This window comes from Typha latifolia, chromosome 1 (assembly GCF_019914945.1).
Source record: "Typha latifolia isolate L0001 chromosome 1, TyphaL0001v2, whole genome shotgun sequence".
NCBI classification, from domain to species: Eukaryota; Viridiplantae; Streptophyta; class Magnoliopsida; order Poales; family Typhaceae; genus Typha; species Typha latifolia.
The window spans coordinates 9,392,754-9,412,109 of NC_133086.1; the positions used below are offsets into that span (position 1 = coordinate 9,392,754).

General features: G+C 34.1%; 1 protein-coding gene across 3 annotated transcripts; it reads left to right on the forward strand.

Moving 5' to 3' along the window:
• The first annotated feature begins 263 nt into the window (after nt 1–263).
• Nucleotides 264–16,993, forward strand: LOC140799117 (uncharacterized). 3 transcript variants are annotated; one of them, XM_073153285.1, is made up of 9 exons: nt 264–642; nt 3,651–3,860; nt 3,970–4,072; nt 4,160–4,239; nt 4,320–4,397; nt 13,282–13,373; nt 14,744–14,855; nt 14,977–15,102; nt 16,530–16,993. In XM_073153285.1, the coding sequence occupies exons 2-9, from the start codon at nt 3,714–3,716 to the stop codon at nt 16,650–16,652; spliced, it is 861 nt and encodes a 286-aa protein (XP_073009386.1). In that variant the 5' UTR covers nt 264–642; nt 3,651–3,713; the 3' UTR covers nt 16,653–16,993. The 3 variants fall into 3 exon arrangements, with proteins under 3 accessions (XP_073009386.1, XP_073009372.1, XP_073009380.1); XM_073153271.1 differs by having other exon boundaries at nt 266–558; XM_073153279.1 differs by having other exon boundaries at nt 280–586.
• The last annotated feature ends 2,363 nt before the right edge of the window (nt 16,994–19,356 follow it).

The window sequence follows — 19,356 nt, forward strand, 5'->3', positions numbered from 1 at the left end:
AGTCAAATCCAGGCAACCCTTCTCTATAGGGAAGCCCTTCAATTGAGCTGGGATTTGATACGAGTTCGTATGTTCATCCGTAAGATCAAACATTCATGAAAAGTTGAATATAGAGACTGGTACATAATTAGTACAAGTGTATGTCACTTTGTGATGCCCTGATCCTCCTAGTCATTACATAATGAGAAAATAATAATAATATTTAAATACACCAAAATGGGCCCCAAACTCTTCTTTATACACACTAAAACTCAATAGTATCAGATTCTCCTTTCTTCCGACTGTATTTTTCCTGTGGTTCGCGGCTTTCGTTTGTGTTCCATGGAAGCCCTCCCCAGCTCCAGCTTTTCTTCCCATCTCGCCCAAATCCCTCCTTCCCGCCATTTCTTGACTTCCAAAGATCCCACCTTTCGATGTGGATTCTCCAGAACCTACGATAATCTGCATGCTTTAAGGCTCTCGGTGAGCGAAACAAGTGCGCTGAGGGGTTGGGGCAGGATCGAAGCTACTGCCGATGAAGCTTCCGCCAGCGGCGGGGGAGAAGATGGATTCCTCGAGGTATTCCTCATGTGGGAGTTAGAAACTTGTACGTGACCATTTGGTTTTGAGGATTGTTTCAAATTTCTGAATTAAATTGCATAGGTAAGTTTTCGTTCATGGTTAAAAGATTTTAGTTGATGATTTTGATTGTAGAATGTTTATATATATAGCGAGAAATAAGCATGAGGAATTGGAATTTGTGTGTGAATTAAGACTATCATGATAATGCCTGTTGTAAGCTTGTTTCTTTTCTAGTGTTAGATTCCCTTGAGATTGTCATCAGTGCTTAGGTAAGCAGGCCTTTGGTTTTTACAAAAACTTTAAGAAAATGCTATGAATTCAGAGACATGTAGAAGAAGTGAAACAATCAGTCAGAAACATACTACAGTAAGCTACTAAGATAATAGTGCAGGAAGATATTACATGGAAAATGTCAAACCAGGACAAACCAAGAATTAATGCAAAATTGCATTAGGACTTATTTTTCTCGTGAAGAAAGTAAAGGATGGTATCTTCAAGACTATCACTTGGATCACATCCTAACATGGTAGCTCTAGTGGATAAATGACAAAATCACCATGTATGGTGGGTTTGTACATTAGGAGAATATTGTTCTCCTAACTAGTAAAAAGTATATCATGAAAGTAACTCGTGCTATTGTGAGTCTTGACAGAGCTGACCCTAGGAGCCCTCACTGGCAATGGTTTAGGCTTGCCGGATCCGATGTAGCACCTTCCTCTTTTTCTGTTCTTTTCTCTGTTTTATGTAGGTTTGCTTCCTGGCTGGCCCGTATCTATAGTGGTCATGACGGAATCGCCGGAAGCTAGATTTTTTGTGTCAACGTAGAGGCTTGGACAGTATTTTTTTACTTAATTTTATGTACCCTTTGAGCTTGATACTATGTTTTTCTTGCTGTCCTGTTGTTTTTTGCCAAGTAGTGGGAGCTTATTCAAACTACCTCCCCTTTTTCTTTTTGTATTAGGCTTGTAAACATTTGATTGATATGAATGATATATCTAGCCTATAGGGTTTCCTTAAAAAAAAGGACTCATCAACTAGCTCTGTCTTGTAAATAGATCTTCATCATATTCTCCTTTGTGTGAAATGAACGTCTGGGTGTGTTACCCAGAGTGAAACCAACTATCTTCTCTTATTATTCTCCTTTTCTACCTATCCTTTTTTTTATTTTTTATTCTTCACTGCATAAATCTGAAGAGAAGACTTATTTTGGGTTCCGCCTGTATGGGCTTCTGTAGCAGTCCGTATGGAACAACTTTTCTACGCTCCTTTTTATCTTGTATATCTCTTCATTTTTCTCCTAATTCTGCACCTACAAATTAACAAAAGGCGATAAATACATTGATTCATTGATGCCTCACACCAACCAAGTGTTCAGGATGGAACTTCAAACAACATTTCTTCAAGGAATACAATTAGAACAATCTCGGTATCATTCATCTTGCATAACATATAGGTCCTAGGGTTTTGTCCTTTACATATTGTAACATATCTAATTTGTGCTTATATCTACAATTACATCATATGTATTAGGTCGGCATCCTGGGTTATCCTACATCATACACAACTACACAACCATATTGCCATTGGTGGATAGCTTTGTTCAAGCTTGGCTTGAAGTTAGTTTCGAGCATAAGTTACATAATCGAGCTTGGGTCATTTTGTTTCAATGCGAGCCTACTTTCTAGCATATTTCGATTCAAGCCAAGCTCAACCATAAACAAGCTGCATGATAAGTAAAATCAAATATATTTCAAGCTTGATTCAAGCTTATTGAACCATCTCATTTTCTTATTGAAAACTAAAGCCGAAACTCATTGGTTAAAGTTACCGAGATTTCTTATTTTGGCATTTTGATTACAATAGGCTAAATCCATTCTACTTTGGCTGACAATATTCATTTTTCCTAGAGGTCAAAACTGAAACTAATCGAGACTTTGAACCACAAAATGGAGGAGTGTCTATGAACTTATATATATATATATATATATATATATATTGAGCCTTATGATACACTTAGTTAGGATCTTTTCTTATTGCATTAGTTGTTTATTTTCATTAAAATAAAATTTCTGTAGGTTGCGTTCGAACGCTCTTGCAAACGCCTGCATCAGGTTGCGTTCGCATGCCTGTATCGCGTTCGCACTTACAGAGAACGTCTTTTATGATTTCGAACGCGATCGGGCGCGTTCGAACGCGATCGGCGGGAATCCTCTAGAATTAGGGTTACTTACTATTTTAAGACTTGTTGGCTAGCCTCTATATATATGTGGATGACAGCCAAATTCATTATGCTATTGGAATATTAATTTCTTGTCTCTCTATAATCTATCTACCATAATCTCCCTCCTCCCTCTTCACTACCCTTCCAGCTCTATCGTTGGCAAGGTTTCTCTTAATTTCTAATCTCTCTCGACTGTCGAGCCACCCCTCTTCTTTGGGATCTCTACCATTTCGTTCCCTTCATCTATATCTTTTAATTACATCCACCATCCATCTCCATCTTCATATCCATCTATAACCCTAACATCCACTCCACTTGTCACCACCACCATCACCCACGTTATTCCGTGTTTTCATCCCAGTTGCAGTTCGAATCTGTGAAGGGCGTAAATACAAAAGTTGTAGATCAGGAAGTTACGAATCTAACCCACTTGGTTCGTAATTTTATGATTATACGAGAATATTTGACGAATATTTTCCTATGGTTGTGCGGACTGCTTCGTACAATAAATTCAGATCTTGAAGGAATTGTTCCATAGCCGATCTTTTGGTACAAGAACCCATCGCCTTACTAAACCAAGCTCAAGCCAGCTTGATCACTTTGACAGTGGTGACATATGTGATGCCCTGGGGTAAATCTTTAAAGTTAAATATAATATTTGTTGCAAGTACTGTGGCTTAAATGTGTAAAGCTGGATTTTCTTAGTTGTTTCTCATATTGGTTGGAGATTTTTGAGTCCTTTTTAATCTTTTATATGTTTATCAGAAATACAAACTATTGATTCTACTCTTTTGTTGCATCAATTGTTCAACAACTAGATATGAGAATTGAGAAATGATCTATCGCTTTTTCTCTTGTACAATTAAAGAGCAATTTGAGTCACGAGACTCACAATGAAGTTCATGAAGTGGACATAACTGAGAACTTGAAGATGGTTACAGCTGCCACTAGTGGAACTGGTGCAAGTGGATCTAGAACTGGGTTGTTTAGAACACCCATTTCTGGAGGTGTGCAGAGTGCAACCTCTGCTCATGATTTACCTCCTCCAGCTTTGGCTGTTCGCAATTTGATGGAACAGGTGATTTCTTTGTAGATATAGATTTTAGTGATAGCTTTTGTGTTGGTTGATGTCTCATGATTCCCTTTTTATTGATATGTTATTCCTTTTCATTTTATTCTATAAGCAGGCTAGGTTTGCTCATCTATGCACTGTCATGTCGCAAATGCATCATCGTCGTGCAGGGTACCCATTTGGTTCACTAGTTGACTTTGCATCAGATTCAGTGGGCCGTAAGTTGCCTTACTGTTTTTATTCTTCCATATAACATGCTATAAACTCAAAGCTTTTTATCCCTAAAGTCTAAGCATCACATGCAGATCCAATATTTTCATTATCACCATTGGCTATCCACACAAGAAACCTGTTGGCAGACCCAAGATGCACTCTTGTTGTACAGGTGTCAACTTTTGCATAATTTTAAATCAAGAGAATCAAAATTGTATATTTTATCAAACTCAAATCTTATTTTATTCCTAGATACCTGGATGGAGTGGATTGTCAAATGCACGTGTGACAATATTTGGTGATGTTATGCCCCTCCCAGCTGACCAACAGGTTCTTTGAAGCTACATTACACATTTAATAGTATCATGTACTTAGTTTTCAATGTCAACGCATTTTCTATCCCGCACAGAGAAAAACATCTTGATTCTGATTTATATATCTTCCACTCCCCTCCTTCTGTCACTATGTTATCTCACCCTGAGTTAAACTGTAAATTAGGTTCTTTTCTAAAGACCATAAAAAAATAAAACCGACATTAAAGCAACTTAACAGTTGTGTCTACTTTAGAAACTTCTATTGCCAATTTTCTATCTTCTTAAGGTCTCCTACAAACTATATTGAGTTTTCGTGTTGTTAATAATCAAAGTAATCCTTCTCTTCTTTTACTCCTTACATGGTGGTTCTTCACTGTCTACAAACTATATAGACTGAAACTGATTGTTTTCTTTTGAAACTGACCAGCTTTTTCTTAAACTCAAGATAATGATTCTATAGTAAAGCATGTGCTTTCTTGTTAGTTGTGTGTTGTGTGAGCATCAAAAGCAATTAGCTTGATTCCATTGTTGATTGTCAGTTAGCTTATTTATGGGAATTTATATATATATATTTTTAATTTTTGGATATATTTTCTATCTAAAAATTAGATTTGGCTTTAGAGTGTTCTATTTGGTTAAACCTCCTAAAATCTAGGAGATTTTGTTGTTTGTTTTAGAAATGTTTTATTAGGATTTAGTTGATTTATAAGTAAAAGAATCTAGTTTGGTTATAGATTGATTAGGAAAGATTATGATAAGTTTAGGTTATGAGGTGATGTAATCTCATTGTCTCTTTATGTAGAGATGATGGAATTTAAAAATTGAGAAAAAGAAAAATCATAGAAAATTGAAAAGTATTATTATTGTGGAGGATTCCATATTTATCCTTTTTCCTTTCTCCTCCCTATAGTTCTCCTTATTCTTCTCCTTCATCTCTTTTGTGGTAGATTATATGCTTTCTTTATCCCATACAATCTATATGGGTTTTCTTTTTCCTCAAAAGTTAGGTTGGTTAATTTTTTTTTTCCTACAACTTGGTAGGTTTTATTCAAGCATCTAAGTGTTGGAATCAAGATAAACCACCCGAGAAAATAATACATATCAACCATATTGGCTGTTACAATATTAGACTTTTTTTAATTATATAAAATTCTAAAAATCTAGATTTTTTTTTAAAATTTTTGAGGAAATGATAAAAAAATAAGAAAATAATTACTATATATGAAACCTAAAAACAAAAAGGGGATATAATATTTTATCTCCTTGTGGTTTTACAAAATTTCCATGTACTTTTAACTTAAGCACTTATTCCTTTGGTGGTCTTGATTAAAGTGCGGCAATTATTTTTTTTTCATTATATTTGACGAAACTAGAGACTGAATTTATAGATACTCATTAGAGATAGTTATAGAGAATTGGATAAGATATCCAATCCATCTAAGATAATATCGATTGAATTTTAAATGATAAAGATATGATAAATGTATTGAATAGATATATGTTTTTGTGATATCTTTGTCATCTAAGTTTGATCGGTATTATTTTAGATACGTTAGAAAGTATATTCAATCATCTACAACTTTGTTTCTACTTTCTAATGAGAATCTTCAAGTTCGACCTATGTTTGATCAAATATGATGAAAAAAATAACAGGTTACATTTTAGTTAAGAACACAGGGATTAAGTTCTTAAATTGAAAGTACATGTTGGTTTCATGCAATTGAGTCAAACCACATAGGGATAAAGTTCAATTAACCCATAATAAAAATGTACTCACACAAAACTATGATGAATACTGAGCTGGATCCGGTAAATTCTTATGGTTGTCATCATTATCACTATAAATTTATAAGTACTAATGTTTAGGATTTGGTATTCCAAAGAGTGATTGAATTAAACTAGTCATATAAATAGCTATCTTTTTTTATTGTGTCTGAGAATAACAACAAACAATATATGGATCTTGTGATGACTCTAAATAATTACTCGATGAATCAGTCATAGAGAGCAACATCCTCATGACGACATCGCTGATATGTATATGCATCCCTAATTAATTTGTCTTCAATTGCCGTCTTATTGTCTTCTCTCAATAAATAATGAAAGGACAATCTCACGACTAGTTGTATCATCAGGATAATGAATTTTTTGCCTTAATTTCTTTCTCTCAATCTCATATTATAATGATAGAACTAATTTTTTTTAATTGTCTCGTTGTCTATGTATTATATACTTTAATGTAGATAAAAAAGAAAGTAGTCCAATATTTTTCATACCGTAATGGAGGCACAATTTGATTTAAGATTTTTACTTTTAGTATTAAATTTGGTGTCTTCTATCTAAAATTGAGTCACTTTTTAGCTAGAATATTATGCGATATAGTTGTAACAAGTTTAGCAGTATTAAATTGCTCAATTCTCAATCTATATTTCTCCACCTGCAATATATTATTGCATAAAGTAGGTTAAAATTTAAAATAAATTATAATAAAATTATTTAATTGAATCATATCTTATATCTCACTTCTTTATGGAAAGGATTTATTTACAATTGTTAGACTCTAGTTTGCTAATTACATTCCTAACTCTCATTAGAATTTTAATTTCATTAGTAACATTTTCAGAGAACTAAAATCCTTGATTTATGAGATACCTTTTAGATATTGTAATTTGAAACTTGTAGGTATTCGAACTTCAAAGTACTTATAAATTAGTAAATTACAAGCACGCTTATCAGCATCGTGCATAGCTTGATGTAGCTCTTTGTTCCATCTAGAGTCAGTCAACTTTCACTTTCTGTAATTTTTTGCCTATATTTTTTATTGACTCCTTTGCTATGTGCATAACATCATATAAAAAACCTTTTTAAAACTTGGCCTTGTTGTGGTGGCAATTGCAATATTATCCCAAAATATATTTTTAAGAATCATGCTCTTTAAAGTTTCACCTAATCTTTGATTTTTAAGTTTTATGCTCTTAATCTTTATATATTACACTTGTGATATAAACATTTGCATAATATCACTTTTTTATCACATGATACTCTCAACAATAGTAAATGAGTGGCAAATCTAGTTATCTGCCTAAGTAAATTAAGAAACCCAGTTATAATTATATATAAAGTTTGTCAATCTTTGACCTACACGCAACACTTTGTTAATTTCAGAATCTTTAACAATATCCTCTAATATGTCATTAGGATAATGTGCATCATATGACATTCAATATAAATGCTATATCTTCAACACAAGTAAAGGCTGAGACTAGCTCGTTGGCTAGTTTCAGTTGGGGTATCGGCTGTATTGTCGACCCTACTCGAAATGGGCTGGGATTGGTCGATCCGGGTCGGATCCTACCCGTCGACATCAATTTTTAATGTCCTCACTTTCCTAGCCACCTCTCCTTTCTCACTCTCCCTCTCTTTCTTTTCGCTTATTTCTCTCTTTTCTTTTCTTTCTCACTTTTTCCAAGGTTTCACCACTGGCGACCTCGACCTCCAATGACGTTTTCTAACTTTCGACCGACCTTGGGTGAGTTTTTTTTTAGTTTTTCTTTCTTTACTCTATTCCCTTTCTTTTTTCTCTCTCCTTGCTATTGTAGCAAGCTAGGAACTGCAGAGAGAGAGAGGGAAAGAGAAAGAGGAAGAAGAGAGAGGGAGAGAAAGAGAGAGAGAGGAAGAGAGAGAGAGATGCGATAGTTAAGAGGGAGGGAAGAAGAGAGAAGGGGTTGGGGGGAAGAGAAGAAAAAAAATCATAAAAAAATTGGAAGGGTTATCTTTTTCAATAATTATTTTATATTTTATTTTGTTTGTTTATATTTATCTACAGTGAAAAAATGGCTCCAAAAGATAACTTACATGATATTGACATTGGGTGGCAATATTACAACACTATTGGGCAAAATAAAAAGCATATTAAAAGCAACTGGTGTGAAAAGAAAATAAGTGGAGGTGTTAGTTATTTGAAAGAACATTTAGTTGGAAGACAAGAAATTATAGCAGCTTGCACTCAAGTGGTCATGGAATTTAGAAAATAAATTTTGACTCATTTAATAGGCAAAAAGAATAATAAACATTATACACAATAAAAAGAGTCAATGATTCATAAAAAATTAATACATAATTCTGTACACACTGATAATAATAGTAGTGAGCAAAGTGTGAAGAATGATGAAGAGAGAAATAAGGAGGATAATGAAAAAGAATAGAAATATGCATAGAGAGGAGGAAGAGATCAGAAGAAGCAGTGGGTAATTTTTAAAGATCTAGATCAATTCATATATAAGACAAAAAAAAATATGTGGGTAGTATATCTACCCTTAGAACTCGTGGTGTTATAGCGTAGTCTGAAAATATTGGACCAATAGATACATATATTTAGAGAAAAATGAGTCATTTATAGGCTTCTATCAAGATAGCTCTCAAAGAAATTAAAAATACAAAGAAAGATATTGGTAGTACTATCTCTATATTTTTCTTCTACGATCATATTTTTTTTAATAGAGCGGATAGTCCTTATTATCACACTATGGTAGATACTATACAATCAGTATGACTTGATATTCCGCCTCTTAATTTAAATGATATTGCTGCTAAATATCTTATGTTAGAGATAGATGAGCTTCACGTTTATATTGAGACATTTAAACGGTATGAGATGAATTTGATTATACACTAATGTTTGATAGGTGGACTACACAAAATAGAAGAAATACATTTAATTTCATGATATACTCGGGTATGAGAATAATATTTTTGAAGTATGTTAATGTTACTGCTCGTTTTAAAAGTGAAGATTATATTTATCAGTTGATGGATAAGGTGGTAGAAGAAATATGTTGAAAAAAAGGTAATCTTGTGGTTACTAATAATATGGCTAATTATAAGGCTATTGAAAAATTACTTATAATGAAGAGATCTTATTTATATTGGATGTAATATGCTGCACATTGTATTAATCTCATATTAGAGGATATTACCAAGAAATTTGAAATTAATATGGTTACATATGAAGGTCAGAGGTTGATAAATTTCATATACAACCATGGTTTGGTTTTTAATTTATTTAGGCATATTACTAGTAGTAGGAAGATCATCAAATCCAACTTTACTAGATTTGAGAGAATCATACGCTACAAGGATAATACCATGCGAATGTTTACATTACAGGAGTGGCCTATAAAAATTAAGAATATGAAACCTACAGATAAACCTTTAGGTAAAACTTTAAAAAACATGATTTTTGGAAATACATCTTGGATAATATTACAATTGTCACCGCAGTATTTGACGGTATTACGACTTGTAAATAGTGATGACAAGTCTGAGATGAGTTTTTTATACGAGGCAATGGATATAGCAAAAAAATAAAAAAAAATATGGGCAAAAGTCATAGGAAGTGGTGGAAGTTAATTAATTTCAGATGGAACAGACAACTATATAGAGATAGATACGCTACTGGTAGGCATGCTTTTAATTCACTAATTTACTTTTATTATGAATATATGAATGCTTACAAATTTTAAATTTCTACAGGTTATATTTTTAATTCAAGATTTCAGTTATCTATAAATGTCAATTATGATGTTGAAGTCTTGTTGGGATTAGGAAGGTAATTAGCAGAGTAAAGCTTGTCATTCATAAACAAATCATTTGCGATAAAGAAGTGAATTATGAGTCAATTAAATAATATTATTATTATTTGTCTCAAGGTTTAAGTTTCAACATAATTAGTTTCTTATTAAATGTATGTAATAATATATTTCAGATGGAGAAATATAGATTGAGAATTGGTCAATTCAGTACTGTTAAAGTTGCTGCAGCTATATCTCGTAACACTATAACTGAATGGTGGTGTATTTATAGATGGAATGAGGCATCATCAAATTTGACACCAATAAGAAAAAATAATTTAAGTCATTGTGTTCATCACAGTGCGAAAAAAATTGGACTACTTTCTTCTTCATTCACACTAAAACACGCAACAGAGTGACAATAAAAAAATTAAAGAAGTTAGTTTTCTATCATTATAATATGAGATTGAGGAAAAAAAATTTAAAAGGAAGGTAGAAAATGAAAAGCTAATTAATTTAAATTATATTTTTGATGAAGAAAACTCCTTGACTCCATGAATTTTAGAAGTAGAGGACATATTATTAGATAAGAAATAACTCATGGTTAGATATAGAGGTGTCAAAATAAATGAGCAGCTCGAGCTTGACTTGGGCTCGGGCTCGACTCGGCTCAGTTCATGCTGAGTCGAGCCTAAGGTTATTTTCGAAGCTCGATCTAAATTTTGAGTCGAGCCTGAGCTGAAGCCAGCTCGCTCAGGCTTGGCTCGATGGGCTCGTTATGGCCTTTTTCTCAGTTAGAAGGCAAGTACTAGCTATATGCACATATATATATATATATATATTAAGACTAATCAAGTAATAGAGATGCTCATGGTATACTATGCCTATGCCTATGCACCTATGCCTATGCCTATGCGTTATATGAGCAATAAATGAAGTCTCTTGTCAAGTTGACATCTCTAAGCAGAGGTCTAGGCTTGTCAAGTCGAGAGAGCAGTTGCTTATGGAGCTAATAAGCTAAAACTATTCCTATTATTTCAATGAGTGATTTAAAAGAGAGAGCATTTATTAGTAATACTAATCTCATAGTTTCCCATTTCAATCTCCCCTTTGCCATATATATATGTGTAAGTGCAACCAAACTCCAAACTCTGGCAAGAGGGTGAAAGGTCCAATTTTAGAGCAGCGACCACTTTAGAGAGAGAGCAACAAGGAGCGGAAGAACTCAGATAAAGAAGATAGAAAACTCAACGCAAAGGCAATCCACATTCTATAAAAGAAGACGTGCCTAGCAAAATCTCCTTCGGCCTCCCTTTCCTCCATCAACCTTCTCCTCCTTCGGCAAGCCGCCGCCGTCGTCGCATCCTTCTCCAATTAGGCTCGAGTTAGCTCGACTCGTTTTGAGCAGAGCCGAGCCTAAATATTAAAGTTTTTAATCGATTACCCTCCCTCTCTCTCGATCTTTCCTCCTCCCTCGAGCTAGGGTACTCGACACAAGCTTGCACAACGACAACAGCGAAGGCGATCGAAGATGGGTAGTTCGAGGACAAGGTTGATAGCGAGCGGCGAAGCTGTTAGGAGGGGTGTCGTGCGACACCCCCCTCGTGCCACGTGTCGGTATGCCGGCAAGACAAGTGCTGACCGACATGCCCCTTTTTGATTGGCATGGCTATCCATGACTGTAATAGTTTATACTAGTATATCCTAAGGTTCTTAGTTTCGGCCGATTTCGAGTGAGATTGGCCAAAACAGATTGTGATCGACCCTAGCCAATCCCGTTCCCAGCTGAATAGGTTTCGGCTGGGGTATCGGCTGTTTACGGTTGATCCCGTCCAAAACAAGCGATACTAAGTCGAATCTGACCCAAGGAACATCAATAATTGATGTCCTCCTTTACCTACCGCTCTCTTTTTTCTTTTCTTTTTTTCCTTATCTTTTCTCTTCTTTCTCACCTCTTCCATCGGCGGCCAAGTAGATCTCTGCCGACCTTGACCTCTAGCGACGTTCTCCGACGAAGACAATCTGTAGATCTCTGCCAGAGGTTATGGTGATTATGATGATGAAGACATAGAAATATATGAGATATTAAAGTTTTGAATTTTGAGTAAGTTAATACATTTTTTAAATTTTTACGCTTTATATGTGAGTAATTTTTATTTTGTTATTTTTTTAAACTTTTAGAAAATTTTCTATATTTTTAAATAATATTTAAAATTTTATGTAATTAAAAAATAGTCTAATCCAATAAAAGTGGCCAATACGGTCAATATGTATCATTTTTTTAGACGGCCAATACTGATCCCAATACCGAGAACCTTGGTATATCCTCTCTATGCAAATATAATAAATGAGCATATAGCTATATCGGTATAGAACTTATTCCACAAGTGAACACTCCTTAAATTTTTCTAAAGTTTGTGGATCTCAATAACTTCACATATTATCAGCTATGTTTAAGAGCCAGGGAGCATTGCCTAGATAGAGAAATTGCATATCATCCTTTGATATGTTTAGAAATTGTTGATATGTGATTTTATTGGAAGTAGTTTACCAGTTTTTTTCGTTCCATAAGTTTCTTAACCAAGCTAGTTGTGGTTTTCATAGTGCCCTTAGCACTTTTTGAAGTAAAGAAAGGTTCCAGAACAAGATTAATTATAGTTTACCATCCTTAATTAAGCTAGTTGTGAGTTTCGTGGTAATATTTTTGGGTTGTATCCTAAACATACTTTTGTGTAAGTTTAGATTGACTCATTTTTACGCAGCCTAAACTATTTTATAATTTATTATTAATCCTAATATGATTTATATCCATATCCGTATAAGATCTCATTCATATTCGATTTATATCTATATCCGTTTAGTCGGGATATGACTTTTCATTTTGGTATCCGTATAATATCCATGTTTGAAGCAAAAATATAGATCCGATCTGTATCCTCTCCGTTTTCAGTTTTTCACCCATAGCCCCTTTTTCACCTAAATGGTTGGGAGTCTTGCACAACAAGCTCATAGATGAATAAGATTAAATAAGGCTTGTACTAAATATCTCCTCAATGGAAAGAACCTTGCAGAGTTTTTTTTTTCAGCAAAAACTGATTTAGCGGTTGCAATGATCTCTTGAATGGTTCTCTTATTTTGCTCATATCGTAAATCTGGAACTCCCTTTCTTTGTGGTTGCCAACACTTCTTTTCAGTGAGGTATGATGGGAAAAATGATCTGGAACTCCCTTTCTTATATTGTTTTCTCAAAATATTGGATTAACCTTTTTATTTGTTTATAGGTTATTGTTGACTTCATATCATGAAAATTGTTACTATTGCCTGCTTCAGGAATGGGCTCGTCAGCAGTACATAGTAAAACATCAACAATGGGCATCCCATCAGTGGGGTAACTTTTACTATTATAGGATGGAAAACATAAGGTTTGTTCCCCTTCTTGTTGTGTAAAAAATGCTCTTACATCATGACAATTATCCTGTTAATTTTTTAAGGCCCTACAAGCAAAGGGTGATTGATATAATCACATTTTCCATATTCTATGATTCTATTACAACTAGACAGTATTGTCGCTGTAAACAAGTGAAAGGAAACTGATTCTTGGTTAGATTGCCATAGATTGTACTGGTGCTTAGGTTTCTTCATGTCTATCTCAATCTGATTTTTGATTACATAGAGAGATGGAATCAACTGTTCAAGTTAATTTCTGACTCTTTACATTATTAAGATGAGAAGCTTTTGCCTAAAAGACTAAGCCTTCCTTTAGTCTCTTTTTCTGAATACAGAAATTTGGAAAATCACTCCTCAATTACATTATACTAAAATTGCGAGAAGATAAATAGATCTTCCAAACTGCTTACTGGCTTAATTTGTTTCATGTCATGCCTCTCTCTTGCTAAAATCCTTGGACTCTTAAGATTGCCTACAAGATATCAGGATAATACTTCTCTAGAGGCTTGTGGATTTGGATTATGAACTTTAGTCCATCTTAGGGAAATTTATGACTGAGGAAATAGTGAACCGCTGCTGCAGGGCCTCATGCTATTCCTAACCCTTGTGTAATTCCCAAAAAGGCATACAGCCTTGAGACTTAAGATAGATAGGAGCTCCCCTCCCCTCGAAGCGCAAAGATCCTAGCTATAGTGCATATTTGATACATAGGTTAATTCCCTAAATATGAGCCATATCAAGAGCCCTCAGTATCATTGAGAGATGGGGAGAAAGTCTTTGTGATTGGTTAACTATCTGTGCCTTCTGGACATTTCCTTTCCGTTGCTTAAGCTCTCATAGACCGTGGAGGTTTTCAAGTTCCACATTTAGATCCATCCTATAGTCGCAGAACTCGTTGAAGATCTCAATCAAGTGAATATACAATCTATAGCCACGATGGGATACACACCTAGGGGCTGGCTGCCCAATTTAATTTATACCTACTATTCTGTCTGGTTTTTGGTTCCATGTCTAATTTTATTAGTAGCAATGATTCGGGCTAATTCTTCAATAAGAATGCAGAAGAAGCTTAAGATCGTCTACAAGATATCAGGTTAATACTTCTCTAGAGGCTTGTGTTTTTGGATTATGAGCTTTAGTCCGTCCCATATTACTTGGGGGAATTGATGACTGAGGAAATAATGAATTCTTGAATAAGAATGCAGAAGAGGAAAAGTGTGGATAGGATAACAGGTTAAACATGGAAAAGATATGTATAAACCTGATGTTTTTGTCATCTATTCTTGGTTACTTCTCCTTCATCAAGTACTATATTCTCTTTTTCACCTGCATGTAATTATTGCAGTGACATATATTTCATTGGAGGTTTTGGTACTGTGGCATGGGTAGATGTGAAGGAATATGAAGTGATTCAATCTGATAAGATTGCTGCTGATGGTGGTGAACAGAATCTGAAAGTAATTTAATAAATTCCATATTTTTTCAATAAAAAATTGATCGGGCAATTCTTTTTATTCATATTCTTTCTAAAGCTCTTATTGTCTCTGTTCTGACTCCATCCTTGTGCTTTTCATATAGAAACTCAATGCAATCTTCTCAAAGCCACTCAAAGAACTTTTATCTGCAGAAGCAGAGATAGATGATGCAGCTCTCATATCTATAGACAGCAAAGGCATTGATATACGTGTTAGGCAAGGTGCACAGGTACAATGTCCTAGCTCAGATATTTAGTAGTACTTGCTGTTTTCACCTTCTTGAAGGGAATGGATGTTATCAATTATTACAGCTTTCGTTGCACTCACATTTTGCCTGCATGAGTTACGAGAAGTGCATAATGATGACTTTCCTAGGGCTTAGAGGAGATGAGTCAAGTAAACTGATTGATTGAATCTCGTGATCAATGTACACTAGATATGTGGGATATCTTTTGGTCACTGCGGCATGAATTAATGTCAGTTAATTAAGTAAATTGATATGCAGAATTTGAAAGAATCTTGATGGTATATCCATTCAAATACTGTATATGTACAAGATTTAAGTCAGCAGATTAGCTTAGATAAGTTCTTGCTCCATAAGGCAACATAAAGCACTTTCATATAACATCCTGGCAATAATCGAAGAATACACACGGGGAATTTCCTTGTTGGAAATACTCAAGGATTAATATTAGGAAAATGGTTTACTGAAAGATAGAGGTGCTGTACCTTGTAGATTGAGCAGCTCTAGGGCCATATATATGAATGTGTCAATTAGAGTAGAATAGGTGACTGTCATAGAGGAGTATATGAGGTACTTGACATAAATTGGCAGCTCTAGGTTATCAAGGTACAAGTCAAAATTTTAGCTATCCATAATTTGTGGAATCCACGTTGGTTAGAAATTAAATTTTGATAGGATTTGAAGCCCTGGGATTATGGGGTTATTTGCTTGTTCAGTTGATTACATTTGTGCTGCAGTATTATTACCAGCACCTGCCAATTATAAATTGTTCTGCTGAGTGCTATCTAACTTTGACTATACAATTAAAGAGTTGACGGTGGACACTCCCACTAAGAGAAATTATAGAGATTCAAAAATTGTGCTTCCTCTTGCATATGCAAATCCGTAATACTATGAGGGCATTATAATTCTTTCGCACGTCAGTTATCAACTCTGCTTGCCTACCCTAGATAACATAAGTGCTGTCATGGAATGCATCTCCTATAATGTCATTTGGATTGTCATTTTGGTTCACACATAAAAAGTAATATAAACTAAAAAATATAGGGGGTTGAATTAGGGATAATAATAAAAGCATGAAATTTATTTAATCTTTAAAAGTTCCAATATATTGCATATCAATTAGAGAGTCCCATGCAGAAATCCTACCTTTAGGATGTATTGATTGCATGGATACGAGCAGAGGAATACTTCATGGACATTTTTTTTCCCTTAATTGCAATTGTTTTCCTATACTGGATGTTATCAGTGTGTGACTGTACCTGCATTCATGCGATGATGATATATAATCATTGGAAAAAAAAGGGAAGGAACTAAGGGAACCATTGTTTGATAAATTATTTAATCATCTAGTGATCTTGTCCTTTTATGGAGTGGATACTGCTCAAACTCATATAACTTTGTTTATGCAGTTCAACATTCAAAGATTATCCTTCGAGGTGGATCATCCAGTAGAGACTCTGGAGGAAGCAAAAAAGGCACTTAAAAAGATAGTTGACAAGGGCTACAGGTCAAGATCGCACAAGAGAAGATGAAACTTTGCAGCAGCTCCATTTGCCTCTTCCTCTATAATCCAGGAGAATATGCATACTTAATATGTATGCCTAAATGAGCAAATTATGGATCTTATGTGCTAACCGCAAATGGACAAACATCATTTTAGTTCTTTCCTGTACCTTTGCTTCCTCTACGCTCATACTTACAACTGGTGCATGGATCATTATGATGTACAAGTAATGCCAATTGTGCCAGGCAGGCAATCACCTCCTGATGCTCGTCTTACTCTCTACAGTGTTGTAACACAACAACCTACCTTCTTGTGTGGTTTAATGATTTCTTCGAGTCAAACGTTTTTTACTTCTCTTTGCCCATTCGACATCGAATTGGTGAAAAGCTATTATTGAGTTAAAATATTTTGAGTTCCCTTCGAACTTAATGCTTGAACTGAAGTGCCCTGAATTCAGCATGTGCAATTCTTCTACACTAGTGAACAATTAAATTATTTGTGCTTTCATCTCCATGAAATAGACCGGAGCAAGAACTAAGCTCTAAATCTGTAAACAGGAGATCAAGCTGATTGGGTTTTTAATCTTTGTTGCTAGAGATGTATGGGACTGTTTGGGACTGTTTAAAAAAGTTCATGCATATCAGTATATCAAGATGAGGGCAAAGTTTTGGTTGACAGAGCCGAAGTACGTAGGGATGGCAAAGGGACCTAATAAGGATCTATTCGAGTTTTTCTATTGTCTACAATTGATTGGTATTGTTCCATTTTATCCTTTATACTGTGCCTTTTATTAGCTGTATTACTCCTCTGTTTCTCTTTGTCATCAACTGGAAAAAGGAAGACAGGGGACGGACACAGGGCAATGGAGGCAGCTGCCGCAAAGCTGCGTAGGAGAACAGGCCGGCTGCTGTAGAATTAAAATCTAGAACTAAACTCAGTTAGATTAGAGTAGATAATAATTAACTTAAGTAAATCTTAAAATATATAATAATTATTTCGTGTCTTATCGAGCCTTATCAAGCTTATTTGATTGAGCTGGTCTCATTTATCAAACTTGGCTCAATACACATGATCTTATCTAATTTCAATACAAAATATTTGGATAAAAAGTATTATCACTATTATGGTACATCCTGGAATAGTCACAATCTCTAGTTCAGCAAGACATCTTCCATGATTTTCACATAATTTAAATTACGAATTATATAGACTACTAGCTTATTTAAATACCAAATGTCTTGTGATTTGAAGTACTTTCTCAAATAAAGAGTTTCTTAACTTTAATCACTATGACTTTATTCAAAACCTTCATCTAATGAAGAGTTTCTTAACTTATAACCAAATCATCCACATCCAAGCAAATAATAAGTACACTATAAAAAGTTGTAAATTTAGAGAAATGCATTTATCAACATAAGGACTTTCTTTAGGCCATACGAGGACTTTAATTATTATAACTTACAAACTTTCTTTTGATTTTCTTGCATAACAATTATTTTATGCACTGATTCGTATATAAGCAAATAAATGGGTTAAATAGATTACCCCTATACTTTGGACCAAAAATAATTTTATCTCCTTAACTTTGTTTTGTTTCGATCACTGTGCCTTATACATTTGACTAAGTTGCATTTCATCCAAAATTTTACAGTACCGTTTTAAATAAAAATAACTTTATTTTCCTATACTTTTAGTTTGTATCAATAACCCATCTTGAACTTTCTCTTTGAATACATTTATGTTTATGTTTTTGTCAGTTATTTTATCATAAATTGTTAACCGAGTTTATAGTTGCAATTCAATCAAAAAGTACAAAGAGGAGTAGTGGTATAAAATAAAGTTGGAGGAGTAAACTAATTTTGATCCAAATTACAAGGATAATTAAGATGTATTTAATCATTTATCCTTTCCTTTTCCTTGGATCCTTTTACTTACTAATCTAGCTTAAGATTTGAATAGACCCACCTTTATTGTATTTTTTAAATAATTATTTACAGACAACATCTTTATATATTTCTATAATATTAAAATCTAAGTCTTAACAACTTTCTACAAATCGGATGTGTACAATTTTGGAAGCTATTAGTTCTAACTAAGCTAAGTATTTCTTTTGTTTTTTGTTTTACTAAAAGGATATAATTCCCATTATGCACATCACAAGAAGTTAATAGCTCTTCACCCCCATAAATTTATAGGATATATATACTATGGAAGCTCTTGAAGAGTACATTAAAATGATATTACCACAGACTGATGAGAAGATATCTAAATCCAAGGATATATTCCTCCTTTTGTATCAGTCTAAGAGATAGAAATAAGAGATATATGAAGTAATTATTAATCATTAACACCTTAGAGAATTTTTTTTTGAGAAAAGTTTGTTGGAATGATCGTCTCTAATCCTTTGATATACTTGCCATTTCTCTTTTAAGACTGAAAGCCAAATGAGCTCCATTCCAAGTTCCATGATATCACCTTTGGTAGAAAATCGACATGACTTTGTTGACTTCATCTTCTAAGAAAGCTAAGGAGAGATGAAAGATGAATGAAACGATAGAGCTTTCGCAGTAATACCTTCTTATTATATGTAGTAATTAATGCAGGAGAAAATGATAGAAATAAATCTTGATTAATTCCTTTGGGGATCATAGTCTGCTTAACTATGATGGTTACTGTCACTTTTGGCACTTGCACAACAAAGTAACGTAGACTCTCATATAGTGGTAGTGAAA